Genomic DNA, 23,295 nt, shown 5'->3' with positions numbered 1-23,295 from the left:
GAACCCTGGAGAAAGCATAAGCTGAACACTATCGGTTTCAACAGCTTCTTGGCCTTGGGTACTTTCTTCACTTTTGGTCTTCCTCCCACATCCTCTGGTAGGAAAGTCTTGTGGTAGAAGATGAGTATGCGTGGCTTGCTAGGTCACTGCAGAATACGATCAGCTAGCTCTTTGCCATGTTCTCAGTTTAACTACTTGGTTCTCTTACGATCTTGGTTACAGTCTTTCATAAGAGCACACAGGTCTTGCGTGAAAGGAATAAGGGATCTGAGGCAGCGGAAGACAATTGCTTGTAGAGAGAACTACGTAACCCAGCTCAGCTAGAGCTAGAGCTTCTCTAAAGCCTGCCATCCTCCCAAGGAACCTCTAGCTCGTGTTATTTTCCCCCTGCAACTTCTCCTATCGCGCAAGAGGCAGCTGTCCCCGGTCCCCCCCAGCCTCCAAGGCAGCCAAACAAGATGGTGGCCTGTGAGACGCTTCCGCGACGCTTCCGCCTCGCCTCCGCCCGTCCTTCGGCGCCGCCGAACCACTAGTGCGCAGGCGCAGACGCGGCCCCCGAGCAGGTGTCAGGCCCCTCCCCATCTGCGCGTGCGCAGAAGGCTGTCCGCAGCGCCCCCGCAGGTGCACCTTGCCGATGTGCGCTTGCGCAGAAGCACCCTACAGGTGCCCCCTCCCCCTGTGCTATATCTGAGTACGCCGCGAACTGCACGTATAAGCGGCCATTTCACGCCTCTTGCCTCGCTCAGATCCCTCCGCCGACTCCAAAGGTGGCCCTTCTAGCTTAAGGCTCAGCTCGCCTGAGGCAGAAACATAAGCCTCAAGGCACGCTACGGCCTAAAACGTGTCTGTTTTTCCATTTGGCCCCATCTTTGGGCTCTTCGTGGACGTGGGCGGACTGGCGGACTCCTTCACTCGAAGCTTTGCGGAAGGATACTAATTTTTTAATCCGCCATCTGCTGAGCAACGGCTTCGAGGCGTGGCCAGGAGCGCGGGCACCGCCCCTCTAGGCCAATCGCAGCGGGAGGCTTGCCGCGAGCCCCGCCCCGCTGGCGCGGGAGAGCCAATGGGAGCGAGGGAAGGAGCGGCGGGGGCCGGCCGCGGGCCGGGGCGGGGGGCGGGCGCGCGCGCGCGCGCGGGTGAGGGTGTGTGTGCGTGTGCGCGAGCGCGGGGCCGAGTAGTAGCGCTCGCCGCGGCGGCTGTTGCTGGGGGCGGAGGGGAAGCGCCGCGTTCGCGGAGCTCGCTGCCCGGGCGCTGTGCGACCGCGGGGTGCGCCGGGCGGGGACCGGCGGCAGGGGCCGGGGGGGGGGAAGCAGGTGAGGGCAGGGGCAAGGCTCGAGGGCTGTCCGGGTGGGTAGGAGAGGGTGTTCGTGAGGCGGAGGGGCGTCCGGAAGGAGCTCGGCCCGGTCGCTTGCCTCCCTGCCTCCTCTTCAGCTGCCGCCCCCCGCTTCGGCTCCTCGGAGGGAGGGAACAAAGAGGCCGCGGGGGCAGGGTGGCGGCCGGCCGGGGTGGAAATGGCTCGGAGCTGCGCTGCAGCAGCTTCTGGCATTTCCTTCCACCCACCCCCACTGAGGCAATGATTAACAAGACCGTGGGCAAAGAAGCATCCTGCGGGTGTCTGAGGGCTCGGCTCGAGCCGCTTGAAAAGAAGCGGGGGAGGGGAGGACGGGGAGAGGAAGAAGGAAGCGACGGCGCTCCCGCCCGCCTTGGCCCCCGCGGCTCCCTGTGAGGGAAGGCGGGCGGGGGGCGAGCCTGCCGGCGGCGCTTGGATCGCGGCCTGCCGGCTGACCGACGCGTTGGTTCTTTTTTTTTTTCCTCTCCTTCCGCCGGTTTCCTCCCCGGAGGCCTCCCGATGAGTTAAAATGGTGCTGAGGCTCGAGGGGAGCTGGTCGCTGCTCGTGGGGAAGAGGTTCCTCAGCCTGTCGGAGGAAGACGACAGGTCGTGGGATACCAGTCGCATCTCGGAATGGCCCTGGAAGTCCGGCAGGATCCGAGCGGTTTCCCACACGGACATATCCAAACAAGACCTGAAGGTAACCGGGAACTTTCAAAGAGACCTTCTAAAGCGAGGGTGCTTACCTTGTGACCTGGAAACTTCCTGTGCGTGCATGCGTGTGGGTGTGTGTATACATATAAATATATGCGCTGTTGTTGGGGGAGAGAGGTCGTCTTGGTCAACTTGCCTGCTTAACATGCTTGAAAACATGTGCACCTCTGGTTAAAGCCACCAGCGTGTTTGTGCTAATGCCGGAAGCTACCTCAAACTAATAAATGTGCTTTCTTCCACCAGCATTTTAGAAACTTGAGGTTTTTATTGCACCCGCTGTGCCTAGGTTTTATTTCTGCATATTTCCTAAATGTAATTTAAGACCTTGTCAGTTGTAAACGATTTTTTTTTTCCAGAGATTGCAGTTACTTATGAAACGGAAACACTCCTCTGTTGATGGGATTGGTGACTTTTCTTTCTTGCTCTTTGAAGTAGCTGGTAATGAACAAGTACTTCTACTATCTTAAAAGACGTACCAAATTCATGTATGGCGTTGGAGGTTTCTCGGATGACACTTGCATGGTGGCCACTTCTTAATGATTACCAACGGGATTTTTAAACATGCAATCAATTATTGCAAGCTTAACTATGTATTTTGGGTGGTAGTTAAGCGACTTTCACAGTTTGACTGTGAAGCTCTTAGGGGGCTATTTGGCAACTGTAGTCAGTAAAACTATTCAGCCATGTCTGGGCAATTACTATCGCATACAAAGTACTCACTAAGGACAAAACTCCATTATAGTAACCCCATCTTGTTATGTGGTCCTCTTATTTGTTTCTGCAAGGGACTTTGGTGGCAGGCTGTTCTATGACAGCAAGAACAGTACCATCTTTCAATTACAACTTTTTCCTTGCCTGTTTTTTCTTTTAACGGGAAGAACTTCGTGACCTCTGATTAACTGAAGAAGCACCTCCTCCTTGTCAAAGAAGAAGAAATTGTACATGTTTCTAACTCTTTTTTTGAAAGTGTTGAAAGTGTAAACTTTGTTACGAAGAGTCCCGAGTTGTTAGAGGCCGAGCTGCTTGTTGTGCATCTGCGGCAGGGGTGGAGCTTTCTCCATGTTTGGCTGGCGGGGCTGTGCCCATGCCGTACTTGGAGCGAGGAGGAGGATGTTGCTGCTGCAGAAAGCTCTTCTTAAGGACTTTCTCTGGGACTTAAAAGGAGAAGGAGCAGCTGCTGTTGGGGACTTTACTGTGAGCCTTGTAACTGGTTATGGTTCTGCCAGAAGCGATTGACTTAATGCATTCTCCAGTGAAAGTGTTAAAGACATTGAAAGTAGACAATCGAGGCGTAGAGGGCTTTTGTACCAAAACACATGCCATCTCCTTTCCTCTCTCACAGCTCTGTGGAAGAGTCACGTATAGTTAGACTCAAAATAGTAATGGATTGGGGGGGGGGGGAGGTCTCTAAAGGAGTAGAAATATTTAATCTTGTATAGCGTCAGGAGCAAGCTACAGAATAGAAGGACTGTCAACTACTTTTTAAAGTATTTTCTCAACTGTATTTTCCTGTTTGTACACTGTTGATACTATAAACAAAACAAGCCATTCTGGTTCTGGTACTTGTGTTATTTGCTTATCTCTTTCATTGTTTCCATGAACTTCAAAATGACTAAATTTATTGCTGCACCCATTAGTTTTACGACTCCTGTCTGTGGTAATGCTGTTTTGTGTGCATGCTTTTACTTGCCTTTCCCCTTAGAGAAGCTAAACACAAGGGAAAGTTTCGAAGATACACTCAACTGAGGTTTCTCTGCTGTTAGGGTAAATTAGTTTGATGTATTTAGACTGGATTGTTGTCTTTTATGGGAAGAGGGAGTGATTTTTCCGAGAGTGGTGTTCTCTACCAAGACATTCCAATTCCTGTATGCAGGCAGAGTTGTATTTGTGGTCTTTCCCAATCCTTCGTTGATCTCCCTCTGTTGCCTATGAAAGAAGTTCTTTGCCATCCCAAAGAACTTGGTCAAGCCACCATGATTTGCCATGAAGTGACAACTGCTTTCCTCTTGAAAAGTTTGTATAGGTACTTCAGAGATTTGTAAAGATAAATACCAGTTAAAAGCAGGCAGCAAATGGCCTTCTTCACATTATATAATTTGGTTACCTTTACTGGTGTACTGTCATTTGTGCTTCCAATAAATTAACTAAAGTTATTCTTTGGGACTCTTATTCTTAAAATACTTCTGGAAAAGCAGCTTGTTTATTCAAGTACTCTAGTTTAGAGTTTGTGGAAAATGCTTGTGCCGCTACTGTATACAGTCCTTTAAAGTTTTGGGGGGTTTTTTGCTGTGTTTTTCCCTGATTATAAACACTAGTGGCAGAGTTAACACATTTAACTGCCCTTGAGCAGCAGAGGACTTTTTGAGTTGTAGATTTAAATAGGAATATTAATGTTTTATGCGACAGTAATGATGACAAACCAGTTAACGTTGACTATCACTTATAAGATACTAGGTCAGCCTGGGATACTTTAGTGATTGCTTGATTGTGTGACAGAAGGGCAATGATCACCTTTGCATTATAAGCACTTTTAATGGTTGGGTTTTTTTCTGAGGAAATTAGTGTGTGTTTATCCTTTTTCATGTGGTATGTGTCTGAATTTTATTGTTAGTCACTCCTTCACTTTGTTTCCTTTCTGTAGATTTGTGTAGAATTTGATGATGAGTCATGGGAAAAAAGAAGATGGATAGAGGTCTACAGCCATAAAATGAAAGCATTCTTGGTGGAGCAAAAGCTGGTACTGGCTGAACGAAAATCTCAAGGCAATTCTATGTCTCCTGTCCAGTGGCCTGCAATGGCAAGTATACCGCTTGGCCTAACTCACTTTGGTTCTCCAGTTCCGTTTTCCAAGGACAGTGTTGTTACAAGTGTGAACTTCTCGAGTACAGCTTCACTAGTGTACTCTTGGGTGTAATCTGAAGGGGGACTAAATCTCTTTATACAGCTAGGGCTAGGCAGAGCTTGTAAGCATTTGAAGTTGGTATGTTGTGCCTGGAGATACAGGAATGTATTTTTATGACTTTGCTTCCCTCCCAAACCACTGTTCTGTACAATGTTCATTTCTTCTCCCTCTGGTCTCATGTTTCTTCCTTCTTCCACAAAATTGCGGTTAAGAATAGAGAGAAAAAGGGTAAATAATAGGTTTCTAAGGATAGCCTGTATTTTTATCTTAAATTCTTGTTTTACTCTGCCTCAAGTACTGTTAATTCTTCAGTGATTCTTGATCTGAGACAAAAATAATTTGAGTGACTCTTATGTGATGGCTGCCTGGCACAGATTATTTGTGAGATTTGGATTTTGTGCATATAAAAACCTGAGCTACACAGTACAAGCCAGAGAACTAAGCTTTCTGTAACTGCCATGCATGGCTGGCTAGGCAAATTAGCCAGTAGAGCTGAACAGGGAAACAATTCTTAAATGTGTTCAGCCAGTATAGTTTTGTTTGACTACTTTGCATATTGCTACTTATAAAAGTAGTTGTGAAATAAATGAAGATGTAAACTTGCTGTATGTTAATTATGCTGAAGTTGTAGTCCATGTTTTAATACTCTTAACTTCGCTAGGTATAAAGTATGCAGTGTATTTCATATTGCTGCATTTTAGCTGAGCTTTTTTCTTAAGCAAAGCTAATCTAAGCAGATACTTATTGGAAGTAGGGCCAAATAGAATGAGAGAGGAAGTAGAAAGATGAATTATTTCCCAACCTGTGCATTAATATCAGCAGTTCTACTAGTAGATTTTGCTGATACAATGTTCTGAAAACCTGCTTGTTTAAACTTAGCTGTTGTCCCTTTCCAAGCATCTGAACGGTTCTTACTGGATACTTGTCTTCAATTTATGCATAAGGTTTTCCTCATGATGTGTTTGACGTGTCAGTTCATGCAGTGTACGTGTTCCAAAGCTCATTTAGCGGAGGAATGATGTAGGATAAAGTAAAGCACAATACTGGTTTGCCTTGGCAAAAAAGACTTTTTCTCCCTTTACCCCCACACAAGGCAGGAAAGAAGGGGTCACAAAAGAGGTGTGTGGATTAATTTATTTAAATCTTGATCACAACTTACTGATTCAAGCGTACGGGATAGTATGTTTCTGACAAACGGAATAGCTTTGCAGAACTCTTGCAATGCCCAGTCACTCCTGGAGAGACTCCCGTTCCTCTTACGGTGATCCTGCCCCTTTGCCAATGCTTTCCTAACTGAAGTGAAAACAACAAAGGGGAAGAAAGACTTTCTTTGCTTGATCAGTCCTTTGGAAACGCAAACGCATACTCTATCAGAATGTTTTCCTTTTTTTCTTTTAAATGGGGCACAAATGTACCTTCTACGTAGGGAGGAGTTATTCTTGCCACTTCTGATGTTCCAGGCTCCTGATGCCTACCCACTCAGAGCTGGAACTGCAGGACTAGACAAAATTTAACTCAACATATTAGGAAGAGTTCAGAAGCTTTTAAAGGAAATTTTTGTTTCTTGTCTGTTCTTAAAGCTTTTGGTATACCTGAACACAACTTCATCATTGTACTGCAGCGGTATAACAACTATGAGGCTATCCAAGTCATCGTACATGCTTAAACTAAGGCTTCACTGTATTACCAATGTTGCATGAGCTTTGAGAACTTTAATGTAAGCCATGCAGCAGGCCTTCATTGATTTGCTGGTTATTCCCCCAATCTACCGTAAGGGCGGTTTTTTGTTAACATATCCACAATTAAAACTCTTAGTATTAGTAAATTCTTCATGTTGAGATGAATGATTAGTGTTTGTTAATGACAGCCACCTGAACTGAATTGCGAACTCATTCTAATAAGTGAAATTAATTTCAAGTATAGTCCAGTAACTCCTTTATTAAGCATATATTAGAAGTTTTATTAGAAACTTGCTTTGTTTCGAGAGTTGCATGTAGATGTGGTATCTTAACAGAGGAATAGATGCAAAACTAAAATAACTTTTTAAATGCAAATGAGGAATGATAAGATCTTTTTACTCTGTTTCTAAGAAAATGTTTATTACTTTTCTAGACTTACAAATCCTTAGTGGACAAAGCTGGTTTGGGATCAATGGTTTCAGTACGCTATCTTGGTGAAGAGAGATGCGTTTTTCTTTCAAAAGACCTTTTGACACCCATTCAGGTAACTTTGTATGGCATTATAAAGATGGAAGATAAAAGATTTATCTTGGTATTTAAGATATGTTAAGTTAATACATTCTAAATGCAAACTTTAGGTGGGTAAAAACTTGGAGTAGGTGTTTATTGCCATAACTCGTAAATATCAGTTCTGGATGTAATGTGTCTGATTAAAAACCTTCTGAAGCTGATTCAGGACACGGTTACTTAAGACAGCTGGATGAGGGAGTGTGCTAGAACAGTTATTCAGCTCAGGTGATGGCAATTGTGTCATGTTGATGGTGGGAATAATCTGGAATAGTTTCCCTTTGCTCTTGTGAACATGACTGTCACTACTATGAAAGGAATTGCAGGGATGTCTGGAATAAATCTTGCTACTTAATAGAAACACATCACTTCTAATCCTAAAAAAAGGAGGAATTGGTGAGGATGTAAATGAGGTGGTTGAATTATAGTCCCTTTACTGAGCACCAGGAGGAAAGTTTGTTAGTGAAAATTATGTAGAGATGGGTTGAAACAGTTGCCCTGCGTGACTAACTGGTCAGGCATTTTGAAGAATAGTATCTGCTAATGATAAAAGATTTAACCTTTTCAGGAAACTACTCTCAAGACCTATAAACAGTCTGAATGAAACTAGCAATAGATGTCCCATGTTGAGACTGCCAGTAGTGCCATCATTAGTGTTCTGCTTTGACTTGTTAACAGTCAGCAAATAGACAACTCCTCTTGAGAAACAAACAAAAGAATCACTTAAAGCTAAATTTGAGTTGTAGATTATTGTCTTGCCTGTGTTGGCTCAACAACAGAGTATAGATATCTTTATGTAGAGGCCTTATCTCAATACTGCAGTGGAGAAGATTGCTTTTCTGGCATCTTGAATAACAGTTCCTTGACTACTAACTCTTCAGCCTTCTGCTTCATACAAATACCAGAGCAGTGCTTGGGCCAAAAAAAAACCAAAACCCCAAAAAACCACCAAAACCAAAAACCACAAAAAGCCTTTTTTTATTAGCACTCTGAGCCATTGGTAAAAATTTGCTCTAAACTTTCCATTTCAGAATCAATTCTAAATGTTGTCAAGCAGCTTGTTTTAGATAACAATAGGAGAAAAAAAAAACAAACCCTAAAATATAAATACATGATGCTGAATAATTATGAACGATTTAGATGTAGCTGACTTTTCATTCATATGGACATTTTATAATGGTGTCTTGAGATGGACTGGATCCTGGCATTATTATCATAAATAGAGACATAAAACTTAAAATATTTGCATTTACATCTGCTTAGGACTACTTATAAGTTGCTGCTTTGGAGAACTTAAAATCCTAAATTAAAAAATGGATGGTTCAATTAAACTTAGTGCTCATTAGCAATGTAGTAAAACAAAGCCAGATTGTTTTCAGAACAATATTAAAGTGGACCTGGAGAGCTCACTTCAGTCTGGCTTGCAGATGGTCAATCCAGATTAGTGGTAAAGAAATGATGTCTGCCTCAATAAATACAATGTCCTAGGAGCTGAAGGAACACAGAGTAATGAGAAACTTGTTGGACTTGTATGAATTGCTGCTCTCTTGTTTCTAAATATTACGGGGTTTTGTTAATCAAAAGCATTGTCCTTAATACCAACTTTTTTTTTTTTTCTAAATAGGATGTGGACAGTTCCAGGCTTCCTCTTAAGGATGATCAAAATGTTAATGAAGAAATTCAGGCTTTGGTTAAGAAACACCTAGATGAAACACGCTTGGTACAAGGTACAAGCATACTCTGTAGCAGAAAACTAACAATAAAAACTAAAGTCAAAAGGGAAATCTTTGCAGTGATGGTGTAAATTACAGTAATCTGTTTTAGGGATAAAAGCTTTTTTAAAATAGCGATTCCACTTTCTTCCGCAGCAGTGAATGCAAAATGTGAAGTATTATAGAGATTTAAGTTTCAAGTATTTCCTTTGTAAGAATGAGTACATAACTTAGGCACATATAGATGGCCTGGCACTTCTGAAAGAGATCAAATTTGTAGCAATTCTCACTGAAATTCTTTGGGGTTGTTTATTGTTTCAAGTAGCTTGATATTTTTTTTTTTCCCCAGTCTGCTGCTTGTTTATAAAAATTTCAAAGTTTTATATAGAGACTACTTTTTTAGTCAAGTTAAAATTGTTATATTTAGATTTGCCAGCTTCAAATCCTTAATTACTGGGTTCATACAAGTGTATTTGTAGTCATATGCTTGCATATGCAAGAAATGTCTTACTTTTATGGAAAGGTAAATATTGCAACTTTGAGTTGTCATTTCCAATACTGTAAAAGAGAGGAGAAATTCACATCTAATCACTGAATCTGCATTTCCACGTCCACTGATCTGCCTCACTGTCTGAAATCTGGAGGTCAGTCTGGCCTCTGCATGTCTTAACCTCCAGAAAATTTCATTGAACTATTCCAGGAAGGAGGTAGCTGGAACACAGTTTTATCACGCTTTTTTCCCCCCCCTCAGCTATGTGGAAGTTGTCTCAAGGTTCTCAGTTCGTTTCACTTACTTGTGTCTTACATGCAGTACTGTCGACAAACTTATGTTGGTAACTGTGATGATCTTCATGCTCCCTTTTTCTGAAGCTCCCTTTTCTTGTATGTTTTTCAATTTTTAAGGTGGAAAAAATATCATTGGTTCAAAAATCAGAATTTATAGCCTGGATCCATCTACTCAGTGGTTCACAGCAGTTGTTGTCAATGGTAATCCAGCTACAAGAACTCTAGAAGTCAACTGTCAGGAGGTAAGAACCAGTTGCTGTGGGTTTACAGAGATGGGGAATGGGTGAGAACTTGTATTTATATCCCCACCAACACCATTTTAAATTCTGTCCTTACTGTAATAAGCTTAAAAAAATGGGCATCAGTGTAGTGCAGAATAATCATATTACCCCAAAGTGGTTCTGTATGCTGCTGGTGGAATTATCAAATAACAAATGGCCTTCTACGCAAAATGAGGGAGACCTGGAATTTTTATTTGAAGAGTGAGGGAAATGTATGATCCTGGTTTCGTTGCTTTCTGTGCTGTGTAGACAGTGCTCTGAAGCACTGGTTTGTGTATGTTTTCATGCAGAGACACTGTCACAACAATATATTGTTAAATTCAGCTTGGTATTCAAAGAACCTAGAAGTGAAGTGTCTAAGCTTAGTCTATACCACAACATCTAAGATAAATACATTCAAACAGTAACTTTCACGTCTCTAAATCGCTGCCTCTGTGTTTTTGTTCCTTTCCAAGATTCCAGCTTTAAAAACTCTTGATCCAGAGTTAATTCATGTTGAAATCATATATGACAACAATGGAAAATGTGGTAAGACCTATTATTGTTTGTCCTTCAAACACTAAGTAGTGTATTTGTGATAAATAGACTAATCTTGATCACCTTCTCTTCCAGATAAATCTAAAAGAATTGGGGGCGTGAAAAGGAAGTCATCTGAGAATAGTGGAAGTGTTGATGCTAAACACACAAAATCTTCTCCTGAGGTAATGTCTTACTGTGTTATATATGACTGTTATATAATGGTTATGTCACTTCTCAGAACAGTCTTAATAAGGACTAGATAGGAAAGTGGAATAATAAATATAATCCCTGGGAGGGTGTGTTGAGTTCTTAGAAACTTGTTTAGGCTTGGGTAAAACATCTTGCCTTGTGATAATCGGAGAAAAAGTTACTGAGCTTTGAAGGCTGTTTTTTTAATCTGTGCTTTTTGCCCCCTCCTCCTGCTTAGGAGTTAGCCTGCCTGGTCATGTATTCTGTAGTGGGAGAAAACGCAAAGCACTTCTCAAGTTTATAACCTTTGCTTTTCAAGTTCTTTCCTTAGCTATTTTGTACTTAAACCCAAAACCTTCAGCTATGCTTGCATGCTTTGAGGATTCAAGCTACACAAGCAGCGGTCTGGAAAAATGTTTTTTCAGTACAAGAAGGGAATATGACTACTTTTCTAGTACTTCCATGTCTACGTTTCTTTCTTTTGTGAGTGACCTGCCAAGTAGCACTGAGGTTAAGAAAACTGTCTCAAAGGTCAAAAGACGATCTGGGTAACTTAAGTATAGAAATGCAAATGAAAAATAATGGCTTGGCTAAAGAATGGTACTTCAAACTTGCCCTATAATTTTGTCCCAGTGTTTCAGACCAAAAATTGCATTTTAGGCAGAAGTAGCCTTCTGGAGGCTCTAGAGTGGTGGTGGGGTGGGAGGGTTGGGTTTTGTTCCGGGTTTTTTGGCTTTGTGTTCTTGGCTTCTGTGCAGTCAGTCCTGTGCCAAGTCAACTGTGTAGATCTGGCTAATGTCTGGATATTGTTATTAGAAATCTTTAACGGCGTCACAAAGATACAGCATGAGGTAGCAAGGACAGGATAAGACTCCTCAGTGGAAAGAGTGATCTGTCTTGTATTTACTGCTGAGGAAGAGCATGCAGCAAATCGGCATGAAGTAGCTAGTGTGTTGCAGTCATACTCTGTTTATGTTGTTTCTATAGCTCGTGCTTGAGTACCTTTAGCATCTTTCTGGTGCTCAGTTTGCCAGTCTCTGGCTTTCTGCATATTCAACCATTGAGCAGCCTGCTTGATACACGCAAAGCTGGTCTTTATTTCATATTCAGAATGTCCTGCAGAAGTTATGATCTGAATTCATGGCTTGTTTCACCATAGTTTTTCCTTAAAGTAGTGAAGTTAGTTACTTCTAATTTTCTAGTCTGCCTTCCTTCAAAGGACTGGATCCTTTATCACTTTTGTACTCTGCGAAATGTCTTGCAACTATTTTCTCAAAATGGTTACAAGTGAGTGTACTTACTAATACGGAAAACAGAAGCTCTGTTTGTTTCACTGATTTTGGTGGATGTGAATATATGGGAGTGATAAGCTGAAGCCATATTTTTTGTTTTACTTAGTATGTGATAGTACTCTGATTTCTAATATGGAATTAATTCCAGTGTTTTTTTGAGAGCTTGTCTTGATGCCTGACAGCTGTGTTATACCAAAGCAGAAAGGAAATACTTTGGAGTTGATGGTAACGAGTCTGTAGTGTAACTTCCAGTAGTAAGCTGAGCATGTGAGAGTGGAATATGGATGTTAGAGCTGAGGAAGGAGCCCCACCGAAAACTACTGTTTTTAAAGACACTTGCTGACTTGGTAGGCCTGTTGTATTCCTAAAAGAATTGTAGATTTGTAAGGCTGGTGATTCAATCAGTACAGGATTTCTTTACTTAACACTTTCTAGAATCCTCATACAAAGATTTTTCTCACTACAGGGAAGCTCACATCTAGATTTTTGGTAATGTCAGACTAACTTCACAGTTTTAATTTTCTCTAAGATTTTCAGATGAGCTCTGAAAGCTATTTCTGAATTGTGATTACTGCAATTATTTTAGAAAGATCATTGCACTGGCAGTTATGAAGAGCAGAGCTTTCTATCTTCCTTTCCACCTTCTTAATACACCTTCCTTTCCCCCCAAAAAAATTGTTGTTAATTGGGGGGAAAATGAATTAACATGAACAGTGTTTCATGGAACCTATAAGGTTTAAAAGGACACTCTAAAGTCTTTCTATTTTACAGACTGAGTGAGGAATGGTCTTCAACGAGCTTTATTAAACACGGTGGGAAGAGCATTAATGTATTTTTCTTTTTAGGCTGAACCCTGCAAAGCAGTGTTTCTGTTATCCTGAATTTTCCTAACTGTTAAAATTGCCCTTACAGGTTTCTCCCAGTCAGGGACATGTCCAGTCGGTACCAACGGTGTTGGGTGAAGCATTGCTAGGATGTACTCCTGCTAATAAAGACCAAAGGCATCAAGGCCTGCCCCTGCCAGCTAACTCACCACCCAATCTTGGTGCAGAAACTCCTCAGGGGTAAGGAATCAGTTTATGCTTATGCAGACTTTTCCTCCAAAAATAACTCCAGTTCTTGGCAAAACAAATTCAGAGGTCATTTTAAAGAACTGTAGTAACTAGTCTTCTGTAATATTGGCAAAGTGTTAGATTTAATTGTCCTGGATATGTAACGTGCTTGCTTATGCTATGTTTTCCTTTTCTGTAGTATCATAGAATAGTTTGGGTTGGAAGGGACCTCTAAAGGTCATCTAGTCCAACCCCCCTGCAATAAGCAGGGACATCTTCAACTAGATCAGGTTGCTCAGAGCCCCGTCCAACCTGACCTGGAATGTTCCAGGGATGAGGCATCTACCACCTCTCTGGGCAACCTGGGCCAGTGTTTCACCACCCTCAGCGTAAAAAAATTCTTCCTTACAGCTAGTCTAAATCTACCCTCTTTGTTTAAAACCATTCCCCCTTGTCCTGTTGCAACAGGCCCTGCTAAAAAGTTTGCCGCCATCTTTTTTTATAAGCCCCCGTTAAGTACTGACAGGCTGCAATAAGGTGTCCCCGAAACCTTCTCTTCTGTAGGCTGAACAACCCCAACTCTCTCAGCCTTTCTTCATAGGAGAGCTGTTCCATCCCTCTGATCATTTTTGTGGCTCTCCTCTAGACCCGCTCCAACAGGTCCATGTCGTTCCTGTGCTGAGGGCCCCAGAGCTGGACGCAGTACTGCAGGTGGGGTCTCACCAGAGCAGAGTAGAGGGGCAGAATCACCTCCCTTGACCTGCTGGCCACACTTCTTTTGATGCAGCCCAGGATACAGTTGGCCGCCTGGGCTGCGAGTGCACATTACCAGTGTTAACTTTGAGGTAGTTGCCCTTCAGTGTCACAAGCCGATGTTACTGCTTCATTGTACCCATCTGTAAACTGATCAGTTATACATAGGTGTGGTGCCTGCTTTTTGTCAAACGCATTCCTCCCCTGCCCCCAAGAAAAATAGAACTCATTCAGGCAGGTGTCCTTTACGCTAGCTTCTTGCAGATCAAGTACAGGTCCTCACTTATATTTCTGTTGAACACCAGTGGCTTTAAACTTTGTTACCTGTAGGAGGCTAGAAAATGTCCAACTGGGTGTAAAACCTTCCAGTATGGAGTTTCCCACTCCAAACTTCCCTTGAACAAATTTGAGCTGATACTGCATTTCCATTATAAATCTAGCTCTAGAAGTCATGTTGTCCACGCATTTTTCAATCAGATAAATGTCTCCAAAATACAAACTTCTACATCAGCTCTGCCAGGAGGAAAGGCAGTCAGGGGCCTGAGATGAAGGGTATGTTTTATTCAGTTCTCTGACCATAGCAAGTATGGGAACTGTATTTTGCCACGTAACTGTTTTCCTGCATGTAATCACAGCTCCTTCCTAACTTGCATAATTTGAAGGTTAGCATTTTGTGCTTGTGCCCCCAATTCTGTCACAAAAATGAACATATATGGTAGAAATAGTGTGACAGGAAATCTCAAATTTTGTGGTTTAGCTTTAAAAAAAGTCATATAAGGTTTTTTCTGCTTAGTTTTGTGTATATATCTCACAAGATAAATGTGGAAAAGATGATCTTTTTCATTTGAGCTTTTTGTGTGATTGTGAGAGAAGGTAGTGGAGTAGCAGCAGTACCTAAATTTGTATGTGCCTCCATGTGTGTACAGCTTTATCATTCTGTCCAACTCATAAAACAAAACCAAACAAAACCCACAAAAACAAACAATCCCCCTCTCCCCCCAACCCCTAAACAAAAAAAAAAAAACACCTCAAAAACACAAACCTACTTAACCTCACACAAAATTTAAAATCTTGGAACATCAGAATTCAAAGTAAATGATTAAATTTCTTCTTTCAAGCTTTAAATGTGACTAGATTGAGCAGCTGATGCCCTGATTTGTTTGACACCTTTTTCTTTGTCTAATTAATGCATGTCGTGTGTTTCAGCACATGTAGACGAAGCTTACCGGAAACTCATCCTTCTTGTCTTAGTACTGGAATTAAACCATTGAAAGAAGATCTGACGGCCTTTCCTAAAGTGGGGTTTATATCTAAAGAACAAACGCAGAATCTTAATGATCAAAATGGTAAATATACCTCTTTGACAACCTCAAGATCTTCATCTTTGACTGATTCAGCTAATGAAAAAGGAACCAACCTGAAAAATACAAATGAACCTCTTACAAAGCCCACAACACACTTTCCAAAAGAGTGCATTTCTGTAAAACAGTTGCAACATCTTAGCTCCTCCATAGCAATACCCAGAGTCAGTAGCACTGTTGAACTGCAGCGGACTTTAGATTGTAGACCCTCAACCTCAGATGCTCATCTTCTCTCTTTTACTGAGTCTGGAGTTAAATCACAAAGCAATTGCAATAGCCAGAACAGCCACAAAGGAAACAAGATTGATGAACTGATAGACATGGAATTTTTTATTAGAAGAAATTCAAATGAGATTCTTTATGACAGAAGTGAAAATGAAAGCTTTTGGACTGGAAGTGCCAAGGTCCAGGATAATAGTAAGTATTTTAAAACTTCCTGTCACTTGAAAGTCCTTGTAGTTTCTGTGTAACTACATGCAAGTAGGTCCTTTGTAAGGAACGCAAAATTAGTAATTTAAATTGTGTGAATGAATCTGGAATTTGAGTCATTTGTAGGTTCTTTTACAAGGGGAATGCAACAAACTTGAGGAAAAATGTCCTTTCCTTATAAAAGAAAAGGGCTAATCATTAATTTCTAGAAATAAATTGTTACAAAATGTATGCAAGAACAGAATGGCAAAATGGGTTACAAAAACAAGGTTCTGTTTGGAATGCAAATGCTGATGGCATAATGAGACTGCCTGGTTTTTTTAGCAATGGTCCTAAATTTTGTAAGCGTGATGAGAGATGAAAGTTGTTCCCAACAAAGCTTTGTTCAAGAGGGGCTTTCATTTAATAACTGTTCTGAAAACAAAACGAACAAAAAAACCCAACTAACCAAAAAAAAAAAATCAAAAACCACTCAACCCCAAAACAACCCACCTTGTTTCTATGGTTTTAGTGGCCCAGTTCTACTTGGTGAGCTCTTCGAGTTTTCCACATGGGACAGAATGAGAAAGGCTGTAGCTGTTTAAAGAGCTGGACTTCTGATATTATATATTGCACTGTGCATCAGGCGGTATAGCTGATCATTCAGGGTTCTGGGAATCTCCCTACACACCCACCTCTTCTTTCTTTCCAATCTCATGTTGCTTGGTCTTGGATTACCACGTGCTATTCCATAATTAACACGGGTACACAGCCAGCCAAGCAGTCACTGTTGTGTCCTGCTAGGCCTCATCCACAATGTGTGGGAGGAAGAGAGATGTCTGGCATCTGTTATAGTAAGATGCTGAAAGCCATTGCATCGTGAAGGGTGAAAACAGGACTGAGAAATGGCCAGGTTGTACTTCTGTCTTCATTACTTGAGAAATGTGGTCGCTTTGTGCCCTGGTCTACTCAGTGTTTGGGTACTCCAGCCCTGATAGCTGAAGAACTTTCATTAAAAGCAGATGCTCTTTCAAAATACTCCTCTGTGGAGGAGCGAAAGGAGCTATGAAACTTGGGTCCACAGACTATGCTCCAGTGGAACTATAGCTTGAGAAAGTTTCTACTGACCTGAAAAGAAATTTCTGCCAACTGCAAATATTTTAGCATAAATTTGTTTCAGTGTAATGTGAAACTTATAGGAAAAGTTGACATGGATTTTCACTAAAATACATCTGCTTGCACCTTTATATGAGAAACTGAAGCTTGTCTAATCTACACTGCTCTTCCCTGCAGTAATTGTTCGCAAGTCAATTTTAGCAGATGCTTCTAAAGTGAAGAAGCTGCAGCAAAGTGGAGAAGCATTTGTACAGGATGGTTCCTGCAATAATATCGCACCTCACTTGCATAAATGCAGGGAATGTCGTTTGGACAGTTATCGGAAGAACAAAGAGCAAAGAGACTCCACTGTCTTTTGTCGATTCTTTCACTTTAGAAGGTAAGAACAATTTTGACTCTATATAAACCTTGATATTCTTTAAATGTCAATAACATGCCCCACGTCTGAGTTGGACATAGGCCCTTTTTTCCTTTTCTGAAAGGGGGGCTGTTGAGTGCTCACTGGTAGCTGTAATATGGATCGTCATCTTCCAGGACAGATGAAAAAACAGTTATTTGGTCAAAGTGGTCTCATTTAGGTCTCTGGTTCAAAACTGCTAGATGTCAGTGTGTAGCTGTTAAGCTATAAGGCTAATATACCTAACTAATGAGAGGTTGTCTGTGTTTTTTTAGGCCTTAGAAATTTTTTAACTGCTTCATTTGAGTAGAAAATATTTTGGCAGGACTTCAAGCTCTTTATTTTGCTGTTCTGGGATGAGTGCCAATGGGGATAACATGAGTTTTGTTTGAGTGCTACAGCTCAGTAGTATTGGAGATAACTGTGAGAGGGTAGATGCTGTGCATGTCTCCCGAAGTTTAGCAGCTGGACATGTGAAATGTTAGACATATATCTGCTGCTGTGGGAGAGTTGCAGTAGGTGGCCAGAGGCTTTCAGCTGGAGTCATGGAATAGTGATGGGCAAAATAATAATTTACATTGTGTTGCTCCTTTCTTCGTTCCGCTTTACACTTGAGAGTTTGTGCCACTTCTTTAAGCTTGCCATAGAAACGTTTAATCAGTACACTCACTGGGTTTCAGGAGGGCAGATGGGGAGGGTCAGCAAGGCAATTTTAAGGAAAACCTGGTGACTGTGGAGCGGTGGTTGCTTTTCCAAACCTGATCTGCAGCTTCAGATCTACCCACAGCCCCCAGAGCCTGATTCTTTAGTTGAACAGTCAAGGTCTTTTGATGTTTTATCTCTTTAGGTCTTAAGACACCATGAGGAACCCTTTCAAAAAGAGGTTAAACTGTTACTTGAAGCCTGTCTGAAAGCTCAGGGTGGATGTTGTCAAACTGCAGTATGTCTGTTTTTAACATGTCCTTTCCTTTGTTTTCAAGTTGTGTAAATTTTTGCCATGAACTATTTGATCTCATGTCCAGATGTTGTTACATGCTTCTTTTTATTTCCTCCCACACCCATTTAAGCTTTGAGGCATGGACTGTGTTTTATGGGAAGAAGGTAATGCTTGTGATATTAGAGAGGAAAAGCAAAAATACTAGTTATCACAAGGGAGATGGGAAACTTACTTATTTTCAGTTTTCCTTTTGATTTTTGGAGGAATGACTTTCTTTTGAGTCTTTAGGTAGAATAAAAAGAAGCCATAAGCCTGAAGACCTTTTGAAGAGAGAAAACTGAAAGCAGAAAAGTTAAAGATCATGGAAAAAAAAATACTCTTCCACTCTTTCATTTGTTTCTTGAGGTTTATTCTTCTTCCACTGCAACACCGTCCCCCTTGCACATTTTGTAGCTAAAGGTTTAAAAAAAAAAAAAAGATGTGTTACTAATCTGTTATTTAACCTCAGATCTTGGGATAATCTGACATTAATTGAAATGTTCAAAAACGTGTGAGACCAGAGTAACAACAGACTATGCTAATTCATCTTCTCCGGGTAAAAATCCAGACTTGCAGTGCACTTCAAAGCAATCGAATCCTTCGGTTTAGAACTTGAAGCTGATGAAACTTTTTATTGAATGTGAAATCTGCAGTCTGAAGATGGCATTTGTCTGGTGATATCAGTTGGCAGCACGTGTTTTCTTGCTGCACTTAACACTGTAGTGAGCACATGCTGTCATTGGAAGTCAACTTCCCTCTACAGCATTTAGTAAAAAGGTTCCTGAAAACATGAGCAGAACTCTTGATTTTGTTTTTTATTTAATAAACTACTAACAATACAGATCTCATTCTTTCCATCTACTCAGAATCACTCAAGAATATCTTACTCAAGTTTTGCTGGATTTTTTTTTGGCAGCTACTTCCAAATTAATTGTTACTGAAATATATTGTATTTTTAAGGTGTTCTAATGTTTCTTGTGAGTTGTACATAGTTCTAGATTAGATTCGTGCTGTTACCTCCTGTAGATGTGATCCTTAATGCCAATGCATTTTAAAAATTATGTTAACCTGATTTGGTTTTGTGTGAATAAAAAAAATCTTTAGGAAATCTACCTTACTACAAAAAATTATGTTTTGAGTCTTTTTTTTAAACAAGCAGTACATTAAGCATGTTTAATGCTAATGACAAGTACGTTTACCCATGTCTGTTGCAACCATTAAGTGTTAAACTCACTGTCATACAGTATACATGTTTACAGTTCAGGTATTGACTCATTGGAATGAATGTAAACTAATAAAACATTTGAGGTGATGGGTTTTTCTCCTTTTCCCCCCCTCTTTCCACAGGTTGCAGTTTAATAAGCATGGAGTACTGCGTGAGGAAGGTTTCTTAACTCCAAATAAGTATGACCCTGAGGCTATTAGCTTGTGGCTACCTTTATCAAAAAATGTTGTGGGTCTAGATCTCGACACAGCGAAGTATATCCTAGCCAACATCGGAGACCACTTTTGTCAGCTAGTGATATCTGAAAAAGAAGTTATGTCTACAATTGAACCACACAGTAAGATAAATTTTTATTAAAATAATATGTATTTTAATAGCTTTATGTGAAACTTCAAGCTTCTGACCTGTGTGAAATATATTGTATGCTTTGGAAATGTCATATAAGACTTGAGTGTTTCCCTCTCTTGTCAGAGAGGTAATGGTAAAGATCTAGTGTGAGCTAGTGTCCACAGCTCTGCTCACAGGCAGGGGGAAAGTAATTCTACCCTTCTCTATGTCAGAAGATTTCTTTCTCAGTTTATCAAATTACTTTTCATGTTGCAGAGAGTGTAATTCTGTTATGAAATGAAGTGTAAAAAAAAAAAAAATAGCAGGCAGCTGACAACAATCTATTCTTAGCATGTAAATGAAATAAAGCTTTCACTTTGACTGCACAGAGTCTGTTAGATTGCTTTAGTCCTATTTTGTTGTTACTGCATAACAGACCTAATGCTGCCTGTCAAGTCAGTAAAGAAATCTTTTTCCTCCACCTCAAATTTTCCAGTAGGACTGTTCCAAGTGATCATATGTACAGCCCTACTGGGAGTAGGCCAGAGAGGTGCTACTGATGGGGTAACTGACTGTAGAGCTTCATCAGTGCGGACAGGGCAAACCTTGCATCCTCAAACACAGATTTTTGGCCACATCAGAACCTTTTTGTGGGAAACATGAGCAGACAGATGGGGAAGGAAGGTTGTGATCTCACATAATCACTTCTCAGAGTAGAATGACTCTTAAAACGATGTTTGTTTTTTGGATTATAGCTATATGACCGAGATGCAGTACAGTTTAGAAGACTGTGTACCCAATGTCTTCTGCATTTGGGTAGTTATTGACATTATATGTAAAGATAATATCAGTTTACCAGTCACTCCAAGGTTTTGAATAGAAGGAAAAAAACGGAACAGGCTTGAATGCCCTTCAAAGGGGGAGGGAAGACTTGAGATATTTCAGAAATGCTAGCTGTGGGGTCTTACCCTGGACTACTTGGAATCTGCAAGCTCTGCTCTTCACTTGAACTCAAACATATTCAGGCCTGCAGAGCCAAAGTATCAATAGCCAGAGTGAGAGGTACAGACTGGAATACTGAAACGCTTTCAGAAGGATGAAATTTTGGGTGGAATTCATTAAACAAAGGGGAGGTGTGGTGTTTCTTAATAGCAGAGGATGCATCTGTTAGCATACCTACAAGAAACATCCTCTGCTGAAAGAAACATCCTCTGCTTAAAAAAAAGACACATGTGAGTTCTGGAGTTGGTTTGAAAGGAGCAAGATGTCATTAATTCCTCTTTGATTGTTTATTGCCCTGGCTGGTCAGAGTAAGGGAACTCAATTGCATTAAAATGGAGGATATTTTTAATGCCCTGGGTAGGAAAGAAGAAATTTGCGGTCTAGATATTCATTCTTCTTTGAACAGTTCAGTGAAAGAGTGCTCACTCAGTTGGCACAGGAAAAAGGTAGATTCTTCTGCCACCATGATTTGAAGTTATGGTAAACTTTCTTGGCAGAGTTCAGTTGAAATTATACCTTTTCATAAAAATTCTGTCTCTTACAAACTGACCTTTTCCAAAATGTCAAAATATTTTGTCCAGATACTACTTTTTAGGGGATCATTTATATTTGAATATTTTTGCACTGCACCGTATGTCTCAGGGTCAGCCCTTCATTCTTTTACTGGTGAGTTACCAGGCTGGTAGGTAGAGCCACAAGACAAACAAGTGTGAGGGACAAAATTATTTGTGAGAGCTTCCTTAAAGAGAGTTCCTTAAAGGATTAGTAGAAAAGCATAAGTGAAACTGTCCCTCTGTGGTAAAAGATTGACCAGTGTAGAAAGAACAGCTTGTTAGGTCACGTTGCTCCTTGGCCACCAAGTGCCAAAAGGAGACCTGCAGAAAGAGGAGACAAAAGAATAGGAGGAGTGAAAAAGGACAAAATTCAGAAAACTGAAATATGAAATGACATGCAAAAGATAACAAAAAAAACCCCTTCATCCCGTTTCGGGGAAATTGGAGGATTGGCCTAGAAAATGGTAAATATCGTGCATGTTTTTAAAAGGCAGAGAAGAATGGAGCTGGTGATATTTAGACCTCTGTCTCCTGGAAGAATTTTGAAGCAAGTAGTCAAACAATTTTTACCTCCTACTTAAGAACAAATTGTGCCAAGCTATTCTAGTTTTGTTCCATACATAGTTAATGGGCATTATACAGAAGAAAAGCAACAGATGTCTTGGATCCTGGTGTGGTTTTTTTAGCACACGTTAGGACATGGTCTCTTATAACATGCTTTTAAAATTAAGAAACGTTGTGGGCAGAAAAGTTTCAGAGAAGTTACAAGTGTGGAAGGAGGTAGGAGGAGGCAGATGTGTGCTTTTTGTCTAGTCTAGTTTTCTAGCTGGTGACATAATGAAATGAAGATCAGGCTAAAATAATCTGTACATAATGTAGCCGTGGAAGGGCTTGTAATTTTTTTGGAAGATCTGTCAATAGTTGGGATGTTTTGGGTGAACTGAAGTGACTTTGGGTGAGGAAAGGTGGAATATAATGGGTACATAAGAAACCTGAACAGCAGTGGTCAGTTCTTCAGAGAAGAGCTCCCCATTCTGAGAAGGTCTGATACCTGCCTATAAACATATAGGAAACCTACTAAAAGGAAGAGAACTACTTGCCCACTATGCTATTGAATAGAGAACAAGGACAAGCTGGTTGTGGCAAGCCAGACATTAAGCTTAGCTTGCTAGTAGTAACTTAATTTTTTTCTAGGGTGGCTGTGGAATTTCCACTTAGGAGAATGTCAGCAGTGTCCGTGTTAACTTGGGCAAGTACATATCAGGAGTAACGGATGTAGTTGGTGCTGCACAGGAGAAAGCAAAATGGTCTTGATTGCTTAGACTCTGTTCTGGGCCTACTTTTCTGAATCTGTAACAGCAAAGGCTTTGTTTTGGAGTTCCAGTACAAAAACAAGTCTGAGTTTTATATCATTAAAGTGTTTTAATGTAGCTATATTTAACATGCAAATATTTTGTTTTGTTTAAACTAACCCTTTGACTAATCTGTCAATTGCCACAGGACAGGTAGCCTGGAAGCGTGCCGTTCGTGGAGTTCGAGAAATGTGTGATGTCTGTGACACCACAATCTTCAACCTTCATTGGGTCTGCTCTAAGTGCGGCTTTGGCGTGTGTGTGGATTGTTACAGGATGAAGAAAAAAAGCTTACATGAAGGTGAGAATGCATATTGCTACTTTAAACAAAGCGAGGAGAGGGGAAAGAAAACCTGCATTTTGAACTTGGAAGTCAATAACAACCTTAAACAAGACAATAAGCCTTCCCAACAAAAAGAACATGTTGTAGACCTGTGGTTTGGTATATCAGTAATAGTAAAATATGTAGCTTTCCAGGGGAGGATGAAAGATGTGCTAATAAAACGATTTAATGGTTTTGTTTTACAGATGATGACTCGGATACTTTCTCCTGGTTTAAATGTGTGAAGGGGCAGGTACATGAACCAGAGAATCTAATGCCTACACAAATAATTCCTGGAAAAGGTATTTTAAATATTTGATTGGGGTGAAAAAATGCTGTAGGCCTTTGTCTTTTGTATGTTGTTGATACTGTACTGAGTGAGGGGTTTTTTAGTAATAAAGTTAGTAAAAGCTTAGTATTTATTGTCCAAAGACTGGAGTAGCCTGTGTACTTAGTGCTATTTTATTATCTTTGACCTT

At 40.8% G+C, this 23,295-nt stretch overlaps 1 protein-coding gene across 3 annotated transcripts in view; it reads left to right on the top strand.

Annotated features, from left to right (window-relative positions):
- Positions 1-1,114: 1,114 nt before the first annotated feature.
- KDM3A (lysine demethylase 3A) overlaps positions 1,115-23,295 on the top strand; it is a 32,847-nt gene continuing 10,666 nt past the window's right edge. Inside the window, exons 1-14 of one of the 3 annotated variants that reach the window (XM_076335717.1) lie at positions 1,115-1,142; positions 1,842-2,030; positions 4,686-4,841; positions 7,059-7,169; positions 8,817-8,919; positions 9,808-9,932; positions 10,427-10,499; positions 10,584-10,672; positions 12,884-13,035; positions 14,983-15,554; positions 16,839-17,040; positions 19,382-19,596; positions 22,643-22,795; positions 23,023-23,118. In XM_076335717.1, the coding sequence (XP_076191832.1) occupies positions 1,860-2,030; positions 4,686-4,841; positions 7,059-7,169; positions 8,817-8,919; positions 9,808-9,932; positions 10,427-10,499; positions 10,584-10,672; positions 12,884-13,035; positions 14,983-15,554; positions 16,839-17,040; positions 19,382-19,596; positions 22,643-22,795; positions 23,023-23,118 (2,218 nt within the window). In that variant the 5' untranslated portion in view covers positions 1,115-1,142; positions 1,842-1,859. Of the gene's footprint in view, positions 1,143-1,679; positions 2,031-2,400; positions 2,483-4,685; positions 4,842-7,058; positions 7,170-8,816; positions 8,920-9,807; positions 9,933-10,426; positions 10,500-10,583; positions 10,673-12,883; positions 13,036-14,982; positions 15,555-16,838; positions 17,041-19,381; positions 19,597-22,642; positions 22,796-23,022; positions 23,119-23,295 lie in introns of those variants that run through there. The other 2 variants (XM_076335718.1, XM_076335716.1) reach the window with 2 other exon arrangements.

Source organism: Aptenodytes patagonicus, chromosome 4 (assembly GCF_965638725.1).
Source record: "Aptenodytes patagonicus chromosome 4, bAptPat1.pri.cur, whole genome shotgun sequence".
NCBI classification, from domain to species: Eukaryota; Metazoa; Chordata; class Aves; order Sphenisciformes; family Spheniscidae; genus Aptenodytes; species Aptenodytes patagonicus.
This window is presented reverse-complemented; position numbering and strand designations above follow the sequence as displayed.